General features: G+C 52.6%; 2 protein-coding genes across 3 annotated transcripts in view; both read left to right on the top strand.

The window, feature by feature from the left end:
• The first annotated feature begins 6839 nt into the window (after window positions 1-6839).
• KPNA7 (karyopherin subunit alpha 7) lies at window positions 6840-15135 on the top strand. The gene is made up of 10 exons (XM_010215806.2): window positions 6840-6905; window positions 7575-7706; window positions 8270-8355; window positions 9612-9880; window positions 10396-10478; window positions 11690-11953; window positions 12328-12561; window positions 12916-13098; window positions 13785-13934; window positions 14926-15135. Exons 1-10 carry the CDS (start codon window positions 6840-6842, stop codon window positions 15001-15003), a joined length of 1545 nt encoding a protein of 514 aa, XP_010214108.1. The 3' UTR covers window positions 15004-15135.
• A 2961-nt stretch (window positions 15136-18096) lies between these two features.
• Window positions 18097-19961, top strand: part of SMURF1 (SMAD specific E3 ubiquitin protein ligase 1) — a 43126-nt gene continuing 41261 nt past the window's right edge. For both annotated transcript variants that reach the window (XM_088527738.1, XM_088527737.1), the window contains exon 1: window positions 18097-18230. In XM_088527738.1, the coding sequence (XP_088383864.1) occupies window positions 18176-18230 (55 nt within the window). In that variant the 5' untranslated portion in view covers window positions 18097-18175. The remainder of the gene's footprint in view (window positions 18231-19961) is intronic.

The raw sequence follows: 19961 nt of genomic DNA, 5'->3' as shown, positions 1-19961 counted from the left end.
AGTGCACACGTGAGAAAGCAAAGTTAAAAGTCCTCCTTTCCGTTGTCTGACTTCTCAGTACTCATCTTTCCAAATGTAGTGCTTTTCTATTGTGACAAATTATGAGAAAAAACAAGCAACCAAAGTCTGTTTTATTTTTCTTTGGTGAAGGAAAAGCAGGGGAGAAACCCCCTGGAAGCTCTGGCTGTGGCATCAAGCTGACCCCACACAGACTGTTGAGAAGATTGGGAGTTTTTAATCCCCCGTGCAGACCTTGAACACTGGAGCTCACGGAGCCACACGAATGAGCTGCTCTGCCCTGGGTCGACCTGCTGTGTGCAGGACTAAGCCAACTTTTCCACCAGGATTTAGCCGTGTCTGCCAGCGCGGTGAGTGTTAACATTCAGAACAGGGGTCTCACCATGGGTCTGGCAGGGATGGTGCACTCATGGTTAGCAAACCTGCCTGGTCCCTCCTCGCTGTCTTACCCGAGTTCTCCAAATGTGTCTGACAAAGGGTTCAGGGACAGACAGACCTCTCAAGCCTAAACCTGAAGCAGATCCATTAGCTGGTCCCTTCCTTTGCCCCAGCTTTTTAGCTGCAGGCTCTGTGTTTAGCTCCAGTCAAGGGCCACCAGTAACCAAATTCTTCAACCAGAGACTGTCAGGAGCCACAACCTCATCTTGGACAAGGACCATCTCCCAGTCCCAAATAGCGGGACGGTGTCAGCCACAGCAATAGCACTTGGATTCCACTCGGATGGAATCACAAAACGGCCCCAAATTTTAGCCCTGGCCTAGGATGGTCACCAGGGAAAGTCCCTTCCAGCCCCGTCTTGGAGCTGCTTTCTGCCCTGTCTTTAACTGCTCCCCTCTCTATAGCCCTAGACAGGGACACCAGTAAAAGCCCAGCCAGGACCCTAGAGTCTATCCTAGTGTTGCAGAGCTGAGTCCAACTCAGCTGATTTTGGATCCTGGCCCTTTCCGCTTGGCACCATGTGCAGCACTGGATTACAGGGGGCCGTACACAGGGGCTTCATTGGAGGGACCGCAGGGCCTTTTCCATGTAGAGTTGGGAGAGACCTGCTTGGATGCTCCATTCCTGCTGCAGAACCCCCCTGTTCAGTTAACTCTGCCTGCAAAATTTGGGAGCAGAAGAGACAAGACAGTGGAGGCAGGAGGAGGTTCAGAGTTTCCTCCTCCCCTCCTTTCCCTTTTCCCTAGGAAGTTGTGTACTTCTGTCCGAGAAAATGGGGAAAGGAGGGAGAGCACCTGCGTGCTCGGAGGGAATTTGAGTCTATATTTTTATGTTTCTAATCCCCTAATACAAGTCGCCCCAGTTAAATCTGCTTGGAGGATCACACGAGCTGCAGTCCGCGTGAGCGTTTTTCCAGGCAGCAAGATGGTGCTGCTCCAGGTGGCGTGTCCAGGGCTGCTGGGGACACCGTTCCCACGAGGGATCCCTCCCAAACCAAGACACAGCTCAGCAGGATGTGGGATGAGAAAAGATATTGGATGATGAGATGCAGTTACTGGGAGCCCTGGAAGTTCACTCCCAAATCAGTGCGTGATGTGGAGCAGTTGAAACAGAGACTAGTGTCACCCCGGGCTTAGCAAAAATTATCTGCAGCTGCTAGAATGGGGGAAATGTGCACACCAAGCACCGGCTTAGCATCTCCTAAGCACAGCTTCCAAAGCCAGGCCCGAAATACACACTTGGAACAAAGGCACTCGTTTCTGTTCAAGTGCTGTCCTCAGCCACGGTAATCAGCAACGTCTGGGCAGGGTGAGTAGCCGTCGCGCCCGGCCGTCCCCAGGAATATTGACCTTGGGGCAATTCCTCTTCCCTGCGGCCAGTCGTTGCTGTAAAGCAGCCTCCAGAGGCTGGACCCCCTGTGATTTATGGGGCTTTCCTCATTTTTTCCTGGAGTTTCACTTCCCTGTGTGATTTACGGTCGACTCCACACCTTTGGAGAATGCCTTAGCCCTGCCAGGCGCCGTGCAGGACAGTGACACCTGATTTATACCAAATCGGGGGCTTTCCCGGGAACTCCAAGGACACGCTGTCCCGCCGTTGTGTCTCACCCCACCTTCACCTTAGCTGTGTCCGTTCAGTTCCTCCAGGTACAGGTTTGGGGACTAAAGCAGGGTTTATTGCTGGGCATCATTAGGGAAAAAAAAAAAAAAGGATTTTTTTGGATATAGGTGATTATAATTTCTGCAGCTGAATAAATCAGTGTCCCATAACCGGCAGAGGATAATGGATTTAATAAATAGCTATGATTAAGTCTGGCGAAATTTTTAAATAATTCCAGAAACTGTGACTCCAATCCCTCCGTGGCTGGCACAAAGGATGCCGCTTCCAAGTTAAAATTAGTTCCTTAGCGTGCAGCCTGGTGTGGGGTTTCAGGCCCTGCGGGGCTCTCCGAGGCATCCGCTTACCCTGGCTCCTCACGGGCATGAGCAGCTGCGTTTGGCCAGTGCCGAAGGACTCGCGCCGAGCGCGGCCGCTCTGCTCCGTCCCGGGGCTCCTTTGGGTGCTCGGGAGCTCCCGTCGACTCCATTGGGATCCCAGCGGATGCGATCATGGCCTCGTTTGACGTGTTGCAGTTTTATCCACTTTGCAACCACGAGGCTGCAAACTGCCTTTGAGGAGCTGTCTCCCTTGCAACACAGCAGTGCCCTTGTCTTGGCTATGCAGGGATTGCAGCTCTGCCCTGCCTCTTTATCAATAAATATAGATCCCTTCTGTATAATATCAATGTGTCTTTCTAGCACCTACATTTCTGAGTGAATGATCCCATTCTTAGCAGGAAAAAGACACTTAAGACCACTTTGCCTTGAACAAAACCACACAAAGGGATGAGTCTTCTGCTCCCTATTACCGCATACAAGTATCAGATGGGAATTGTGTATTTTCTCAACCCTAGGGAAAGTCCTAGAGAGCTTGAGCTAGGATTGCAGGAATGGAGACGTCCCATGGCGACGCGCATAACCACAGAGAGTTGGTAATGATGGAATGCATGTAAACCTGCCAAATAAGCAGGTATTTGGGAGAAAATGAAGCCACTGCCGAGACAGGATTCCCTCTCCGGGGGCAGAGGTTCGTGTAGGGGGGACTGCACCCCTGGAGGGACAGGAAAGCAGGGTCACTTTGGGGGCAGCTACATCAAATTAGGGGTAACAACCGCCAGCTTGAGCCTTGGAAAACCCATCTGCAGCTCTAAGACAGGGATAACAGTAACTCCCTTCTGCGTGTCCTGGCTAGGTAGACGGCAGGGGACAGGGGCTCTCTCGTTACCTGCTCTTTTGGCGTCTGACACTGTGGAGCTCCGAGCTCGACTCGGATCTGCGGTGGCCACAGGGACAAGAGAGTGAAATGAATGTCATGGCGGTGGGGAGGTGGCTGTGAGGAGCTGCTGCAAGCTGCAGGGCCACACGGACCAGCAGGACACATCGCACTGAGGAAGGAGGACGCCGGGTTTCCAGGCTCCATCTTTGCCATGTGCAGGAGTCACTCTGGGTGGGCACAAAACGGCCTTGGAAGCTCTTGCAGGATTCACCAGATTTACCAGCCCCAGTGGAGAAGCCAGTGAGGTGCATTCACAGGGTGACCCACATCCACCAAGTGTCCCCTGGTGCGAAGGTGGCTCCGCAGAGGGTGTTTCTGCATCGGGCACCCTCGTGCCTCACCCTGGGTCAGTGCACGTGGAGGCTTCAAGCGTCTTCGCGCTCCGCAGTGCATTAACAGCCCCGGCAGCGACCGGAGCGGGATCAAGCATCGTTTCACTTGATTTGCACCGGGGCAAGGCACAAGTGCAGCTGCCCAGCACCAAGCCCCGAGCGTCGCTCGCCTGCTCCGTGGTACATCCGCAGCGCGGCCGGCAGCTCGGCTCCCCGCCGGCATCGCCGGAGCCGGGACGCGGGGCTCTGCGGGCTCCGCTGTGAAGTGTTCGTGCAGCACCACGCAGCAGGGCCGGGCTCAGTCGTGCTTGACACTCCTCTGCATTACTGCAGCTAATCAACAAAATTAATTAGCGGATGTTAACTTAATGGACTCCATTAGAGCCGAGTGAGAAGATGTGCTGCTGGAGAGGAGGCATTCGCAGCGCTGGCAGGAATCCCGGCCGTGCCGCTGGCTCCACCGGGGGAGGATTCCCTTCACAGACGGCCTCGTGCGACGGCGCCGCAGCCTCGGGCACCGCTGCGGAGAAGCCCCGGCCACTTGCTGGGCAGGACCCAGCAACCCTGCTAACGAGACATGAAAAAACAGCAGAGGGGAAAGCCGCTTCCATCTCAAGGCTTAAAACTGATGTTTCCGAATGTGCCACCAGCCGCAGCGCAGCCAATCGGCGGTGTCAGAGCGGGACGCTTGACACAGGGCTGCGGGGGAGAAGGGCGGCAGCAGAGCGAGCCCTGCGCCCCGCGCAGCTCCTCGCGGCTGTCACGCCGCGGGTTTTCAGCCTGAGCACACAGCGCTGAGCGCAGGGGACGCCGTCATGCAGATTTCGGGTTTCATCTCCTTTCCTCTCCATTAGCTGTGATACCCTCTCGTTACGCTGAGACCGAAACGCTTCTTTCCCCCAGCGCTTGTCCCCTTTCCCGTTCGGCAGATACCGACGTGCCCGTGTCCTCGGCGCAGGTTGAACCGAGCAGCCGTCAGCGGCTGCTGCCGCGCGCGGGGCGGCTGATGGGGCCACACGAGGTCATTCCCGGCTCCTCTCCCTCTCCGCACGGCAGGGACGGAGCCCGGAGAGCCCTGATGGTACCTGGTGGCTCAGGGGAAACGGGAAGGGCAGGAAGAGCCGCCCAGGAGAACAGCAAACTTCCCGCAGCCCTGAAACGCGCCCGGACCCGGCGGCACCTCGAGCGAGGGAGCTCTCGTGGCGAAAGAGCCGCCGCGCGAGCGGCTGCCCTCGCTTAGCCTGCAGGATGATTTTAAGCCAATTTAATTAAACTGCTTGGAAAGGTTGCAGGGACCCATCTACTTGGGCTTGAACCAGGCCTGTTTTGATTTAGCTTTGGCTGATTAGGAATTAACTGAAACAAACCACTCAGGAAACAACATTAGAGGGTGCACAATAACTTTTGCACCAGATTCGGTTGAATTAAAATGCAGTTGAAATGTAATTCTGCTTCAGGCAGCCAAGAAACATGAGAAAGCAACCAGCGGCACCTGAGACTTAAACGCACAGTGCTCAGGAATAGCCCAGCTCGCTTCTTTATGTCCACAAACAGCAGATACATCTGAAGCTCTTCCCTCATCTGCCCCTTCAAAATAACCTTCCCCACAAAGCTTTCTACAACTTGTTTCAATTGCCTTGAAAGAGAGAATTGGCCTGACCCTTCTGGGCTTTGAAACGATGATTTAAAGCAGCATGGGTACCATATAGTGTATTTTCACAAGTATTTCCATGCTGGAAATGGCAGAAGAGTGAAATAGTTGTTCCCTATAACTCATATGATTAGTTTGAAAATAGTTCTCACCGTTAGCAGGCTGTAAAGGCCCAAATTGTGCTCCCGGGTAAGGGCAGAGGGTGCAAACCTTGGGATCCGCTCCTGCCCGCCCACCCCAGCGCTCCCATGGGATTCCCAGAACAACCTTATTGCACTGTCCCCCAGCGAGCTCTGATCCCCCCTGCATTACTGCCCTTCCTGCACTTCCCCTTGTAGTAAAAAAATGGTAAAGAACACAAAATAGCCTTTAATTAAATATTTTAAGAGCTGTTTTCCGTAGCCACTTTGCAAACATGGCTCCTGCTGATGAGAGGATCAGCTGCAAAAAGGGGCCAAGTTGTCGAAGTGCAGGAGGAGGGACGGGGCAGGTGAGAGCAGGGCTCCGCTGCCCCTCGTTAAGGAGCACCCAGGTGCTTCCATGAAAATCAAATGGCCTGGGAAAAGATCCTGGCCTGGGAGCAGCCAATGGGGCAGAGAGCTGGTGGGAGATAAAAGGGCTGGATGGAGCTGGGGGCAGTAGAGAGGGGGTTGAGGTGAGTGGTTTCTTCCTTGGTGCTCCTGGTGTGTTGGGGTTGTTGCCTGTTGCTGTGAGGGGTGGGTTGTGGAGCAGGTCTTTGGGGGTAGCTGGTGTTTGGGCTCTGTGCTTGGTACTTTGGAAGAAGGTACCTGAAAAGAGGTATTTTAGGGGAGGTTATGGTGATGTGTTGTCATGTCTCCTGTTGGAGAAGCCCTTGAAGAGGAAGGGATACTTGAGGGCTTTGTGCCTTGATGAAGGGAACTTGGCTTGAGTCAAGGGGTGGCTTGTCCTGGCTCTGAGCCTGTGAAGTGGCCTTGGTGCCTGGCTGCTGTGTTGGGGGGATAAAGCTAATGTTCCTGGTGTCCCTGCTGGGGCTCCCTGCCCATCTGTGCTAGGGAATGGTGGAGGGTGCAGGCCAGGCCCACCTTCAGAAAGGTGAAGAAAGGGGAGCTCTTAGAGGCTCCTTGGAAATGCAGATGTTTGCAGTGATCATGCCTGTGTGTGATCAGATGCTGGGCATGTTTAAGGACAGCCTATTTGAGCAGGTACTTGGTAGTATCTATGCTCTGCTCCTCTCATGAGCCTGTTTGGTGTGTGTATAGTGATAGCCATGGCTTTCATGGCCTGGTATTGTTAAGTGGTAGTTTGTGCTTCCTTTTTGGGCTCAATTTTGGTGTCAGCTGCAGTGTGTGAAGCTCTGCCCAGGGCCTGCAGCCCTCTCCCTGGCTCTGTAGCAGTAGGAAAGGGGCTCAGCGGTCACCCTGGCCTGCAGGTCCTGTAGGCCAAGGTGGATGCTGCTGGTGTGGCCGTGACCCAACACTGTTGTCCTCAACCCCCAAAGCAGGCAGAGGCTTTTGGCTGGTAACTGGATCACATCTGGTGTCAAGATGCCAGTTGGGAGTGAGCAAGACAAGCACATGAGGAAGTTCAAGAACAGAGGCAAGGATGTGGCTGTAAGTACAGGCTCCTGTGCAGACCCTTGTGTGAGGACACAGCTGACCACGGGCTCCTCCTTCCTTGGTTTCTTGCTATGGTTTCTGAGCAGTGTCACAGCCCTCTTCCCAACCCAGCTGTACAGGCTGTAAAGGTGGAGAGGGGACAGACCCTTTGGCTGGAGGGATTGCTTGGACAGGGATGTTCAGGGATGTTGAGCTCCCACATGTGCTGTGGGGGGAGCCTGGGCTCTAGGGGGGTAGAGGTGCAGCTGGGAGCTGAGCCCCTGAATCCTGAGGAACAGGAGGAGAAGGTCCTGCCATGACCTGCAAGGGCACTGAATGGCGATCAATACCGCAGGAAGGAGGCCGGGAGCCTATCAGCCTGCAGGATCTGCCTGCTTGCTTTCTAAGCAAGAATGGAGGGAGAGTCTTTGCCTTTCAGATTCAGCAGTTTGACCTCTGAAACAAAAATGTCTGCAGGTTCATCCAGTCCCCAGGATGGGAGGTAGTTAAGTGAAACTGCCCTCATCTCCTACATAACCCTCCAGGCCATAGAACCAGCTGAGAGCAGATGTTGGTCCTACATCCCTCACATAGGGAATCTGGGCTGAGTGTTGGAGCAGAGTGAGGAGCTGATGGGCTGGGTGGTGCAGATGCTGAGATTAGGTGGTGCGTGTCCCCTTCTAGGCAATGAGGAGGCAGAGAGTGGAGGTGAACATTGAGCTTCGGAAGGCCAAGAAGGATGAGCAAATCCTCAAGCGCAGAAGTATTTCCATCACTCCACTAGAGGAAAGTTCTGCGTGTCAAGAGAAGAAGGAGGTAATTGCTAGGTTTTCTGCACTTTGACAGGGCTGTTACAATGCACAGCTTGGTGAATAAATGTTAATTGAGAAGCTGTACATTTAGGCCAATCACCCAAGTCTTTTGGGCAGAACTTGATTAATAGTGAAATTCTTGATCAATATGTCCAGTGTTTGGGATGCTGCATTTCAGACTGCCTATCCTTCTTTCTGGGTTATTCTGCATGGAAACATGTCATGTGGCTTCCTTGATGACAGGTAGAACTTGACTTTCAGCCACTCTGGAGCTGGCAAGCCTCTGGTCTGGCTCCATGTGCAGAGAGGAGTAATTAGCAAGCTAGTTGGCCTATTAGTGTGGTGGTGACTTTCTTTCCATGCTTGATTATAAGGATTAGTTGCCTCGAAGGTTTTTGTGGGTTCTCTTCCTCTGCCTCATCTCGAAACTGTGTTGCATAAAGAATAGACATTGCTTAGATAGAAAGTGGTGGCTGACTAGGGTCTAGACAGCTGACTGAGTGCAGAGATGAAACTGGAGGGAGTCTTGGCTTGCCTTCTGACTCTGAATCATTCTCCATGACACAGATTATTCAGATGTCCTTGGAGGAAATAGTCGAAGCTGTGAATGGGAGCAACACTGAGCTACAGCTGCAGGCGACGCAGGCAACCAGGTATGTGGCCCGGCTGCTCCCTACTATGTGCTGGGGGAGATGAGGCTGATACAGAGCTGCCTGGTAGGCAGGAGGTGCTCTGTTCTCTCTGAATTGCCATCCAGAGGGGCAAACTACACAGGGATGGAGCCTGGGAACACAGGTTACCCCTTTAGCAGATGCCTCTTGTCTGGGTGGGAGCAGGGACTGAGGAACTCTGCCCACCTTGCAGAACGGATCTCCCTCCAGAGGGACCAGGTGAGGCTGCTGCTGCCTTCCCCACACTGAGCAAATGCAGCAAGAGACACCCAAGGAAGAGCTACAATAGCTCCAGTCTGTGTGTGCTGGGGCACCAGTGCTGCTCCTGATGGCTGTGGAGACACAGTTCTGGGCGACTGGAGCCCCTTGCCCTAGAGAACAGGTCAGAAGTCCCTGCAGCAGAGGGTGTTACTGAGGGTTGGTTGACATTAACCCTTCCTAAAAAGGGACAAGTCATGACTAGCTTGCTAACCCGCCATACAGAACAGTGCTGGCTTTCTGCCTGGGCAAAGTTTGCATACGCCTGGGGTGTCCTCACAGCGCACACCAGGCTTGCACCATCGCAGGATCTTCAGTGCTGGCACTAAAGCAGATCTAAGCCACTGATTTACACCTCCACACTACCCTCTGCCAGCACAAGCATTTCCGGCTGTGGAACAAAGGCTGGGGAGCAGATCTGGCTGAAAATATTTCTCTTGGCTTTCTTTGACTATGTCAATGCCCTGATCCCATCAAGCTGGCAGCTGCAAGGGCTTCTGTGCCTGTGTGAGGCAGGAAGTAGCAAAGAGCAGCAGCAGGGAGTTGAGGATTGTGGATCTTAAATTGCAGCAGGAAAAGCAGTGTGTGAAACCCTTTTTAAAGGGGATCTCTGGTCTGGGCAAAACCCCTGATCTGGGGAACACAAACAGGCTTGTTCCCTGCTACAGCCTACAGGCTGCATGTTACTTGATTACTTGCAGTCTTATGAAAATAACCCCTGCAAGACAAGGTATATGCAGTCCTGCTTTCTTGGTTCCAGAAGGACATGTTAAGTAGTACACTCTTACAGTCTGCTGTTTCTTCAGTCTCTTAGAGGTTTCTGAAGAAGAATCTATGGTAACACCTGACAGCATTTCCTGCTATAAGATGCTGAACTAGCATCTCTGCTCAGTGCTGCTTTCCTTGCAAGCTAGAACGTCCTACCTAACAGCAGGATCATGGTCTACTGTAGGCCACTAAATGGGCTGTGTCTGTTGCAGGAGAATGCTGTCCAGGCAGAGGGACCCACCTCTCAATCACATCATTGAACTGGGGATTATCCCCAGGCTGGTTGAGTTCCTGACCCGGGCGGACAACGCTGCTCTGCAGTTTGAAGCAGCCTGGGCCCTGACTAACATAGCGTCCGGCACCTCGGAGCACACCAGAGCTGTGGTGGAAGGAGGTGCCATCCCGGCCTTCGTGTACCTCCTGTCCTCCCCGCACATGCATATCAGCGAGCAGTCTGTGTGGGCACTGGGCAATATAGCAGGTAGGTCTGTGGGCCTGGGAAGGGCTATTGCCCAGCCAGTTGCAGAGGGCACTAAATCTTGCTCTTCCTCACAAGATGAGAACCATGAGCCTTGTCTCCAAGCTGCTGCTGCTGCTCCTGAAGACTTTCAGGCCATTTGTGTGGCCCAGCAACCTTGGAGACACTGCTAGCTCTGCAAGAGCCTCGTAGGGAATCTTGTTCCTGCTGGGATGGCTGAGCCACTGTCCCTAGCTGTTCAGTGGCCTTGCATGCTCTCCAGGGAAAATAAAATGGATCATTCTGTCTGCTGGGTTATTCTGATTACACTAGCACAAACTTGCCATAAAATCTCTACCTGGTAGTGTTCCCCTTCCCCCCCGCCCGCCCCCCCCCACACACACACACACTTCAGAATATTTTAAATTGTATGGCCAATAAGTGAGCCTTGGTCCCCACAATGGCTTCAGGTATATCTTCAATTTGATACTGACTGTGATTTGGGTAGATGCAATAAATGACCTTTTTCATCTATACAGGTGATGGTCCTCTGTACAGAGATGCTCTTATCAATTGCAATGTGATTCCTCCCTTGCTGGCTCTGGTGTCACCTGTAACTCCAGTAAATACTCTCTATTTTCTTAACTTAAAACTTGTTAATCACTTTGGGTGATGGGTGAGTCGTGATGACCTGTCCTCTCACTGTTACGAGGAGCAAGCTGTTTGTGTAGTGGAATAAGACTTCGTCCTAAACGGCTGTTAAGGATCCTTCCTCTTTGAAGTAAATGTTAAGTGTAGGGTGCCAGGCAGGCAAGCTGCCTGTCCAGTCAATGTGATGACTTCTAGCCTTAGCTTTTCCATTCAGGGTACTTCTGGCATACAGGGGCCCAACACAACTGGTGCAGCAGATCTGGAAGGGCTGAACTTGTCCTCCAAGCCTCCTGCTGCTGCTCTTGGGGTAGCTTATGAACAGCTTGGGTTTTGTCCTCTGACCTTTCTGCAATGGTGTTGGCTCACACAGCTTACTCCCTCTCTGGAGGGAGTGGGACATCTTCAGGGAAGCAGAAGATGGGTGGGATAATCTGTGGGATGCTGCCAGTGGTGCTGATGCTCGCAGGTGTCCCATCATGGGTGTGGTGGGAGCTCTAGGCTTTCTCTAAGCAGAACTAGGGCCTTTTAGGGTGGTGTTAGGTAAACGCCCTCTAGGCTTTCTGAGAGTTTATGTTGGAAGATGTTAAAACTTCTGGCTGCTGTTTCTAGCCTGACTCACCCTTGTCTCCTAGGGAGCCCTGTGAAACAGGACAAAAACATCAACTTGTGCATGCAGGCTGGTAGCTGTGATGCTTTTGAGACTTGCTGCCACTGTTCTCCTGCAGCATCTGTGCCTCCTTCTTGTTAGGATAAACTGCCTAAAAGATGCTCTTAACCATTCTAGAAGAGGGTGCATTTGAGATTTGATTATCTAATAATGCAAAAACTAAAAATTAAGAATTAATCTTGCACAAGGAGTCATCTTAATTTGTCCCAAAGACCCAGCTGCTTGGTACCTTTGTCCATAGCAGTTTGTTGTGTCACTGGTCCTGAAGTTTTTTTGAATTTGTTTTTTGGGGGCAGGTAGGGAATTGTCTTAGTTGCTTACCTATTTCATCTCTTTTCCAAAGAAGTCCTCTGTCAGCCTTCTCTACTTATATCTTGGGGGAAGGCTTCTGTAATACTGGCTACTTGATAATGTCTAAGTTGTAGGGAGCAGAAGCAAGATGCTACCTCTGCAGGACTCATTAGATGAGTGAGTTTGAGCTAGGGAAGATCTTATGAGACTCCCTTGTATTTCAGATTGGGTTCCTGAGGAACATCACGTGGACACTGTCAAACCTCTGTAGGAACAAGAATCCCTACCCTCCCCTGCATGCAGTGAAGAAGATGCTGCCAGTCCTCATCTGCCTCATACAGCACGAAGACAAGGAAATAATTTCGGACTCCTGCTGGGCCCTGTCCTATCTGACTGATGGATCCAATGACCGCATCCAACTTGTGGTTGATACAGGGATTCTCCCAAGGCTGGTGGAACTTATGGCTGACACGGAGTTGATTGTTTTGGTAGGACATGGAGCTGGCAGCCTTCAGTATCTGGTCCCTTAACATGAGAGTGCTCTATTTTCTAGGGCACAAGTGTATCTGAGGAAGGAAATGTCTCTTTACTGTCTGTAGCTAATATGCTGCTGTCTTGAACTGCAGTATTAGTTCAGTTATTGGTCCAGTTAATTCTGTTCCAGCTTGCTGTGGCTAGCAGACTGGATAGAGAATGCAAAGCTGCTTAGAGCAAAAGAGGAGGACAGTAGGTCAGTAAATGCAGTGGTAATCATCCACTCTGCTCTCCTTATTTGAAGGATCAGGCACTTGGGGATCTTGTTAGACTTTCTGGCAGGTATCCCTTGAGCTAAGGATTCTCATCTGCTCTAATCTCTGTCTAGACTCCAGCCCTCCGTGCCATTGGGAATGTAGTCACCGGGACGGATGAGCAGACCCAGGCAGCTATCAACGCCGGTGTCCTGGCTGCCCTGCCCCGGCTCTTGCGGCACACGAAGGCCACGATACAGAAGGAAGCGGCGTGGGCTCTCAGTAACATTGCGGCAGGGCCCTGCCGGCAGATCCAGCAGCTCATCACCTGTGGATTGTTGCCACCTCTTGTGGAGCTGCTGGAGAAGGTAAGGGGCAGGGGAGCAGGGCTGTGCATGCAGCTGTTGCAGAAGCAATGTTGAGAGTCAGTTCACAATGCTTCACTTGAGGTGAAGCACAGTGCACTCTGAGGTGGTTTTGGGAGTGTGATGTCTGCTTCCAAGTTGTCAAAAAGCTTGGAATACCCTGAATATTTAGAATTCATAGCCAGAAACCATGGCTCTGAGCTGCTCTTAATTGTCGGGTGCCTCCCCAGCCCTCAAAGCACTTGGATGGACCAGTCCAAAGTGAACAGAAAGAGAAATGGCTAATGCTCATCTGACATCTCATACTCCTCCTGGAGCTCTCAAGCTTTAGCATCCCCCTCCCTGCTGCTCTTTCAGGGAGACTTCAAAGCTCAGAAGGAGGCTGTGTGGGCTGTGGCCAACTTCACAACGGGAGGTACTGTGGAGCAGGTGGTGGAACTTGTCCAGTCTGGGGTGCTCAAACCTCTGCTTAACCTACTCTCGGCCAAAGACAGCAAGACTATCCTGGTCATCCTGGATACGATTGCAAATCTCTTCCTGGTAAGATCTTGCTTCCTGTTCTTATACTGTGTCTTGCATCCTATCCCCAAAGGAGCAATGTGCGAGTGTTCAGCTTGTGCCATGTGGCTAGAACACTACTGATCTTGCAAGAGTAACAGTTGGACTTGCTACTGTCTAACCTGTTCTTGTTTCCCCCTGGGAGCCTAATGTGTTTCACTTATTAACCTACCAGCTTCAGTCTGTCTCTAGAGAGCAAAACATGATATATGCTAATTCTAAGCTGTACAGAAGTGAAGGTCTAGTGGAAATCCCACTGTAGAGAAATCAAGTGATCTAGGATATCTACATAGATGTGGAGCTCCCTGTCACTGAAGTCTCCTCACCTGGGAGCTGGTTTTCTCTGGTGCTGTGGCACCTGTGAAATGGCTTTTGCAACCAACATACTTGGTGGCAGGTCACCTGCTGCTGCTTCTCAGTGTGTAGATGTAACTGAGACTTTAACTAGCTTGTTTGGGTAGCAGTCAAGCCACAAGGTGGTTCTCCCCACAGAGACAATGTCATCTGCACAGTAGCTTCTTAGGATGTCTCCTATAACCCCAAAATATAAGGAAAAAAAGCAGGGACTATAGTCAAACTTGCCTCTGTTATTTTGGGGTTTACAGTAAATAATCTTAGGTAAGTTATGAACTTGGTTTTCTTTGCCCCTTGATTGCCTAATGTCACAGGCAGCTGAGAAGCTGGGAGAGACTGAAAGGCTGTGTCTGCTAGTGGAAGAGCTTGATGGTCTGGAGAAAATTGAAGCCTTGCAAACCCATGACAACAACATGGTCTACCGAGCTGCTCTGAGTATCATAGAGAAGTACTTTGCTGGTGAGGTATGTGACTTTCCCTGTTTATCTTCAAATATGAGTTATTGCACACTGGAATGTAACAGAGATGCTGAAATAGGTTCTTGGTAATAGACTTCCATATCAAGAGTAGGTTTCTTGCAGCTCATTCCAGATGATGATGGTCTGTAAAAGCTCTCATTTGACTAGTCAGCTGACTAGTTGCACAACAGAAATGGATGTATTGATAGCATCTTGCTGTGGAATTTAAAGTGGCATCAGCTGGAGTTGCTGCAGCTGCTGCTATGAATACCAAATACAGAGAAGTTTCCTCCTTTGGAGCTGAGCTGGCTTGCCACTGTAGATGGAAGCCTCCTGCTCAGCTGATAACCGTGCTCAGGTTGCTTTGGGGTAATCTGACCTTTCCATGTTAATGAACTGGAAAAAAAAGAATATAGGGCATCAGCTGCCTTTTGGAAACAAGTCCTCTAACTCATGTCGATGCCATGCTCGGACCTGACCTCCCAGGTGGGGGGAAACAACAGGGAAGTTTAATGGCTCTGATCTTGGACCCAGACTGGAAGTGCAGGAGCAGGGAGCAAGTGTCAGTGTTGGTTCTTTGGCTGGAACCAGGCCCTGTGGCTGCCCTGCAGGGAGGCTGTGGGGAGAGCTGTCTAGCACAAGGACATGGCTACAGCTCTGAAACTGCTTGTCTTCAAAGCAGTCTTTGCTTGTTGCTGTTACAGCCTGGCTACTCAAATTGAGCAGGTTCTGCTGTCCAGCTGACCTTCCCTGCTTTTGGCCTCTGAGCCTCTGGCCTTGCCCTGCTTCCCTCTGAGCTGCAGGGAGAGCATGTGCTGGAAAAAGCAGGAGGGCTTGGCCTGGTCCCCAAGGGCCCTGTTAGAGTGGGAAGCTGAGCTGTTCTGCTGCTCTAACGAGTTTCTTGTTTAAACAAGAATAACACTGTAAGCTGCTGCTGGGCAGGGAGGCTTATAAAGCTGCAGAACCTTCAACTGAGGGTCACCTAATCTCCTTCTAGGAGAGTACGGACTTCCAGCCTGGGAGTGATGAAGATGGACAACTGGACTTCTCGGAAAAGCGAGACTTCAACTTCTGAAGCTGAAGCACTACAGAGCACTGAGCAATAGGTGGAGGTGGCTGGTAGGAGCTTGGATCTCCAGACCAGGAGAAGCATAGTTGTTAAGTCTCTTTTTACTTTTGAAATTTATCACTAAATAAAAGTTTGGGGTTTGTAATTCTTGTCTTTTATTTTTTTTCAAATAGTATAATTTTTCTTTTTCCCTGTATGTCCTCTGGACTAAGAGTAAGGGCAGATAATCTTAATTGGGCAGTTAGAGAAATTAAGCTGCTAAAAAAGAGGTTGTTACTATCCAATTCATAACTGTTCATGCTTGTCATGAAACTTCTAGGCTTGGAGTATCTGAAATATAGCTTTCAAAAAGCTATTCAAGAGCTGTCTCAGCCTTCTGCTGGAGGTGAAAACTTCTCTCCCAAAAGGAAATCCTTTTAGCATGAGGAAGAAAAGCCAGGAGAAGCTGGATCTCTCACGCAATCCATGTGGTACTTCCTGCTTCTAGCTGGGCCTAGACAAAGGATCTGCTGAGTAAACATTGCTCTTGCTGGAAACAGGGACATGCTGGAGGCAGCTATTGGAAGGGGAACTAATTTTCCTCCCACCTCAGTCTCCCAGATGTTCTCTGCTAATTAAAGTCCATTGATCTGACTGCCCATTATGACCAAGGGACCAGTATTTCAGGTTTCCATTAAGTTTACTCCTTCTTCCTGGGAGAAGTCTTGTCAGCCCCCTCCCTGCAGCATCAGTGTTGTGAATGCAGAGGGAGGCTGAAGGGCTGCCCTGGGGCTCTGTGGTCCAGCCCCTGGCTGGAGTCAGGCTGCAGATTGAGGCTTCCACCAAGCTCTGCTCTCCCTCCCCTGCAGCTCAGCTGCCAGCTTTGTGCAGCCGTGTAGAACAAGCTCTTGGATGTGGCTGTTCAAGTGCTACTGCTGCAGTGTGGAGGGCAAAGCTTCAAGCATGGGGACTTGCCCTCAGCAAGGGCTTAGCTCCATCCTGAGCAGTGTTGGGTGCCTGTTAGTGTCACCATGGTATGTGGGGTAGCAGTTTGTCCCCTGCTGTACAGGCTTTCATTCCTTTTATCTTGTCAGCTTCCACTTGTGGTAGACCCTGGGTGCTTCAGGGATGCCTCCTTGGGGAGCGTGTGACAGTTGAGCTAATACCAGGGTTTATATCAGTTTTGTTCTTGGGAGAAGAAGCTCTGGGGTGAATTTGTTCTTAGCAGGTGGTAAGTTCCCTAGAAAGAGTTGCACAGTGGAGGCTGGTCCTTCCTCCAAGGGGGTACATAAGCCTGACTGGAGGAGCCAGGGCTGCTATCTCATGGTTAATATTATAGCAGCAGAGCTCCTGAATTGCAAAGTAATCTCTGTTTTTATGGTTTGGGATCCAAGAAATTAAGTTAAAAGTGGGATAAGGCAATTCCTGAATGTGTAACAGAAAGGATTGCCTGTGAAAAGCCTGTGCTTGTGCAAGGAGTTAATGTGGAGGCCCCCCAGCTCGGGGCCATGCACCTTCCTGCCATGTGGTGCTGACACAGCATTGGGCAGCACTCGGATTTCACCAGGTACAAAGGATCCAGGGCAGGTGCTTCTTCAGTGTAAATGGAGCCGCAGGCTGGAGCTGGGCTCTGCAGGGCTGTGCTGACTTTGGAGTGGGGTCCAGCGTGGGATTTTGCCCTGTGCTTAAGGCAGGGGAAAGGGAAGGTGGAACAGGCACCTAGGACTTTCTTCCAGCACTGCTGGGGCAGCAGCGCTGGCATTTGCTGATGATCTGCTGACTTGGACCACCCTATACAGGGCTGAGCTACAGCTTTTCAGCTTACCTGGGGGTGCTGGAGAGGTGAGCCAGGGAAAGTGGGTGCTAGAGGGTGCTTGGGAGAGCCCTGGAGCACTGCTGCTTGCTTGACCATGGGATAGTGCCCCTGAAGCCTGGAGAACCCAGGAGAGAAAATGCCTTGGTTGGTGTGGGAGCTACCTGTGGGCATCTGCTCGCCTCCCCTCTGGGTGCCACTCTCCTCTAGCCGCAGCCGGGCACAGGCAAGAGCCAACGTGGTGATTCTCCTCTTAGCGCCCTGCTCGGGAGACTTGGAGTCGCCAGCTTCTCCCTGTGTCCTTCCCCCTCCCTGGGTGTGGAGATACAGGATGAGCTGGGGAGCTGCTTCGTGGTGGCTCTGCCAAGAAGGGAAAGTTGTTGCTCCAGATTCAGAGCAGCTCAATGCTGGCTTCTTGGTGAAGCCCCAGCCACCTTCATCCTGCTCGGGTGCCTGTACCTTGCTGTGGCACAGGAGGGGTGGCCTGTGCTCATTCCTACATTGAAACACACCAATAAGCGTGTTCCTTTTTTCAGATTAAAGCCCTGGTGGTGGCTTGTTTGGTCACACTTAGGACTTCAAAAGGACCTTTGCTCCTAACTCTTGGGTTCCTGCTGCCCCAGGAACCCCCAGCCACCTCCGAAGAGCCCTAGAAATCAGGGATTTGGGCTCTGATGTGGAAGTGGTGCTGGGGGGACTCCAAAAGGTCTTCGCTGGGCACCTCCACCCTGAGCAGGCAGGAACAGAAGGAGCCTGACGTGCTCTGCCCCTGTGGGGACCCTAGGCCACCATTTCCCCTACACCTCCTCTGTGCACCCCCAGGGCCCCCTCCTTGACACTGCTCTGTCCCCCCACGCTCCCTTCTGTCATCCTGTATCACCCCCATGCCATTCCTGTCATTCCCATGTCACCCTTGTGTCCCCTCGGTCACCCCATGCCATCTCTGTGTCATTCCCATGTTACTCCTCTCCCACCTCCATGTCACCCCCTGTCACCTTCATGTCACTCTCTGGACCTCTCTATGCCACCCTCTGCACTGCTCAGCCCTTCACCCCCCGCTATCCCTGCAGGTCCCCACGTCACCCCGTTGTCACCCCGCACCCGCCCCGCCACCAGGGGCGCTGCCCCTCTGCGCCCTCCCCATCATGGCGGCGTCGCCGCGCTGCGCGCTGACGCCAGACGCACGACGTGCTGACGCGCCGCCGAGCACCGCCCCCTGCCGCGGGCGGCGGGGCGGGGGCGGCGCCAGGGCGCGCTGGGCGGCCGGGCCGGGCCGGGCGGCGACAGCGACAGCGACAGCGCAGCCAGGGCGGCCCGGCGGCGGCGGTGGGGCCCGCATGGGGGAGCCCGGAGCCGGCGGCTGAGCAGCCGGCGTCGCGAGCCGCCATGTCGAACAGCGGCACCCGCCGCAACGGCTCCAGCATCAAGATCCGCCTCACAGGTAACGGCGCCGCCGCCGCCGCGCGGCCTCCCCGGCCCCGGCCCTGGCCCCGGCCCGGCCCGGCCACCCCGGCGGGCGCCGCGAGGGGGCGAGGCCGCCGCCACCCGCGCGAACTTTGGCGGGCCGCCCCGGCGCACACGCATCCCCCGGATAAATAAACGTTTATGATAGACGGCGAACGCGCAGCCCGCTGCCCCCGCTCTGCTGCCCGCCGCCTCCCCGCGGGCCCTCCCGCTGCCCGGCCGGGCTCTGCCAGGGCCGCCCGCGCCTCCTGCCTTGTTTCCTTCCTTTTTTTATTTTTTTTTTTCCTTCACCCTTTCCCTCCTTTTTCAGCCCAATCCCTCGGCTGCCATGTCCCCCGGCGGGCGGCAGCGACGGGGCTCGCGCTCCCTGCGCGCGGACGGGCCCGTTGGCGCCGCGGGCTCCCGGTGACACCGGGAGCGCTGCCCCACGGGGCCCTCTCTGATGCTGCTGCCCCAATTCTCGGTACCGTCGGCCCAGTCCGGGCAACAGGTGCCGCGTCGAGGGTGTCCCCGGTGCCACCGGTGGGTCCCCAATGTCGCTGCGGGCGCCTTGGCGACGAATGAGAAAATAATGGGGAGAGGAGACGGTAACGCGGGCGGCCGTGGCTGCCACCCCAAAATCCTGTTGTTTTTCCATCGTTTTCACTGGGTTCTGCACTGGTTTTGCTGCAGGAGGCTGAAGTTGGTGGGGGGAAAAGGCGAAGCTGGTGGCACCGATGTGAGAAGGTTAAAGAGGGGGTTTGGGGCGACGTTCGATGCCAAATTGCAATTTTGTGCTCCTCCGGGTTAAGCCTCAAAGTAGTCGTTACCGTAACTTATTTTCATGCCACTCAATAAATGGAAACATTGCAAGATAAGTAACTTGTGCCGTGCCTAGGGCCCTCCTCCTGAACACAAGGATATTCTTTAATGTTGGATTTGATTCTTAAAGAATAAACACTGCCTAAAATGCTTTTTTGCTTTTAGTGTGCACTGTGCTTCCCTCTTAGTTGGGAACATTTTGCACACTTACTGGAATAGAGCAAAGGGTTAGTTTGTAGAATAACTGTGGATTTTTTTTTGCTCATATATTTCCTCCCCGCTGCCCCGAACCATACTGAAGAAATCTCCAGCTTGCTCAATCATATCTTCTGTTTCTGTAAGCCTGCAAGCTGGGTGGCGTGCCAAAAATTGCTGTATTTAATCAGAAAATAAATTGCTCTGGGCGAGGTTTAGCTTTGGTATCGCTAGGAAGGGCCGTGCTCCTGGCTTCTCTGGAAAGTGGCTTCTCAACTTACCTGCTTCGGACGGCCGAGGAGAGCGTGGCTTTTCGTTCCGTGCTCCATGGGGCTGTTGGAGACGGGAGATGAAGGGAACGCGGAGCTGCTTCTGTTACCGTTTGCTGCCTGGTGCTGCCTGCGATTTTCGGTCGTTTCTGTTCTCCACTACTGCGAATATCTCTAAATGCCGCTTGGTTTGGGTGCCTGTGAGGTTACCTTGCAGGTGAGCAGTGGTGGCATCTTTCGTGCTTTCTTAAAGATGTTCTTTTTCTTTTCTTGTGCACCGAGAAGGTGTTTGTATTAGTATCATGTGGGATTATTTTATTTATGTGAATATGGATAAAAGTTCTGGCTCTCTTGGTGTTAATCAGGAGTGATCTTGCGGTGTGTGTGGTGGGTGTCAGGCCTCTCCTGATACAAGTCATAGTGAAGGAAAATGGCAATGGGTG

Source organism: Tinamus guttatus, unplaced genomic scaffold, assembly GCF_059628265.1.
Source record: "Tinamus guttatus ecotype Peru unplaced genomic scaffold, ASM5962826v1 Tinamus_guttatus_pri_ptg000291l, whole genome shotgun sequence".
In the NCBI taxonomy this organism is placed as follows: domain Eukaryota; kingdom Metazoa; phylum Chordata; class Aves; order Tinamiformes; family Tinamidae; genus Tinamus; species Tinamus guttatus.
This window is presented reverse-complemented; position numbering and strand designations above follow the sequence as displayed.

Bases quoted from the DNA above. Each gene is read 5' to 3' on its own strand.
- KPNA7 (XM_010215806.2), top strand. From the start codon at position 6,840: ATGCCAGTTGGGAGTGAGCAAGACAAGCACATGAGGAAGTTCAAGAAC. The intron at 8,356-9,611 runs GTATGTGGCCCG...TGTCTGTTGCAG, and splicing joins CAGGCGACGCAGGCAACCAG to GAGAATGCTGTCCAGGCAGA. The intron at 13,935-14,925 runs GTATGTGACTTT...ATCTCCTTCTAG, and splicing joins AGAAGTACTTTGCTGGTGAG to GAGAGTACGGACTTCCAGCC.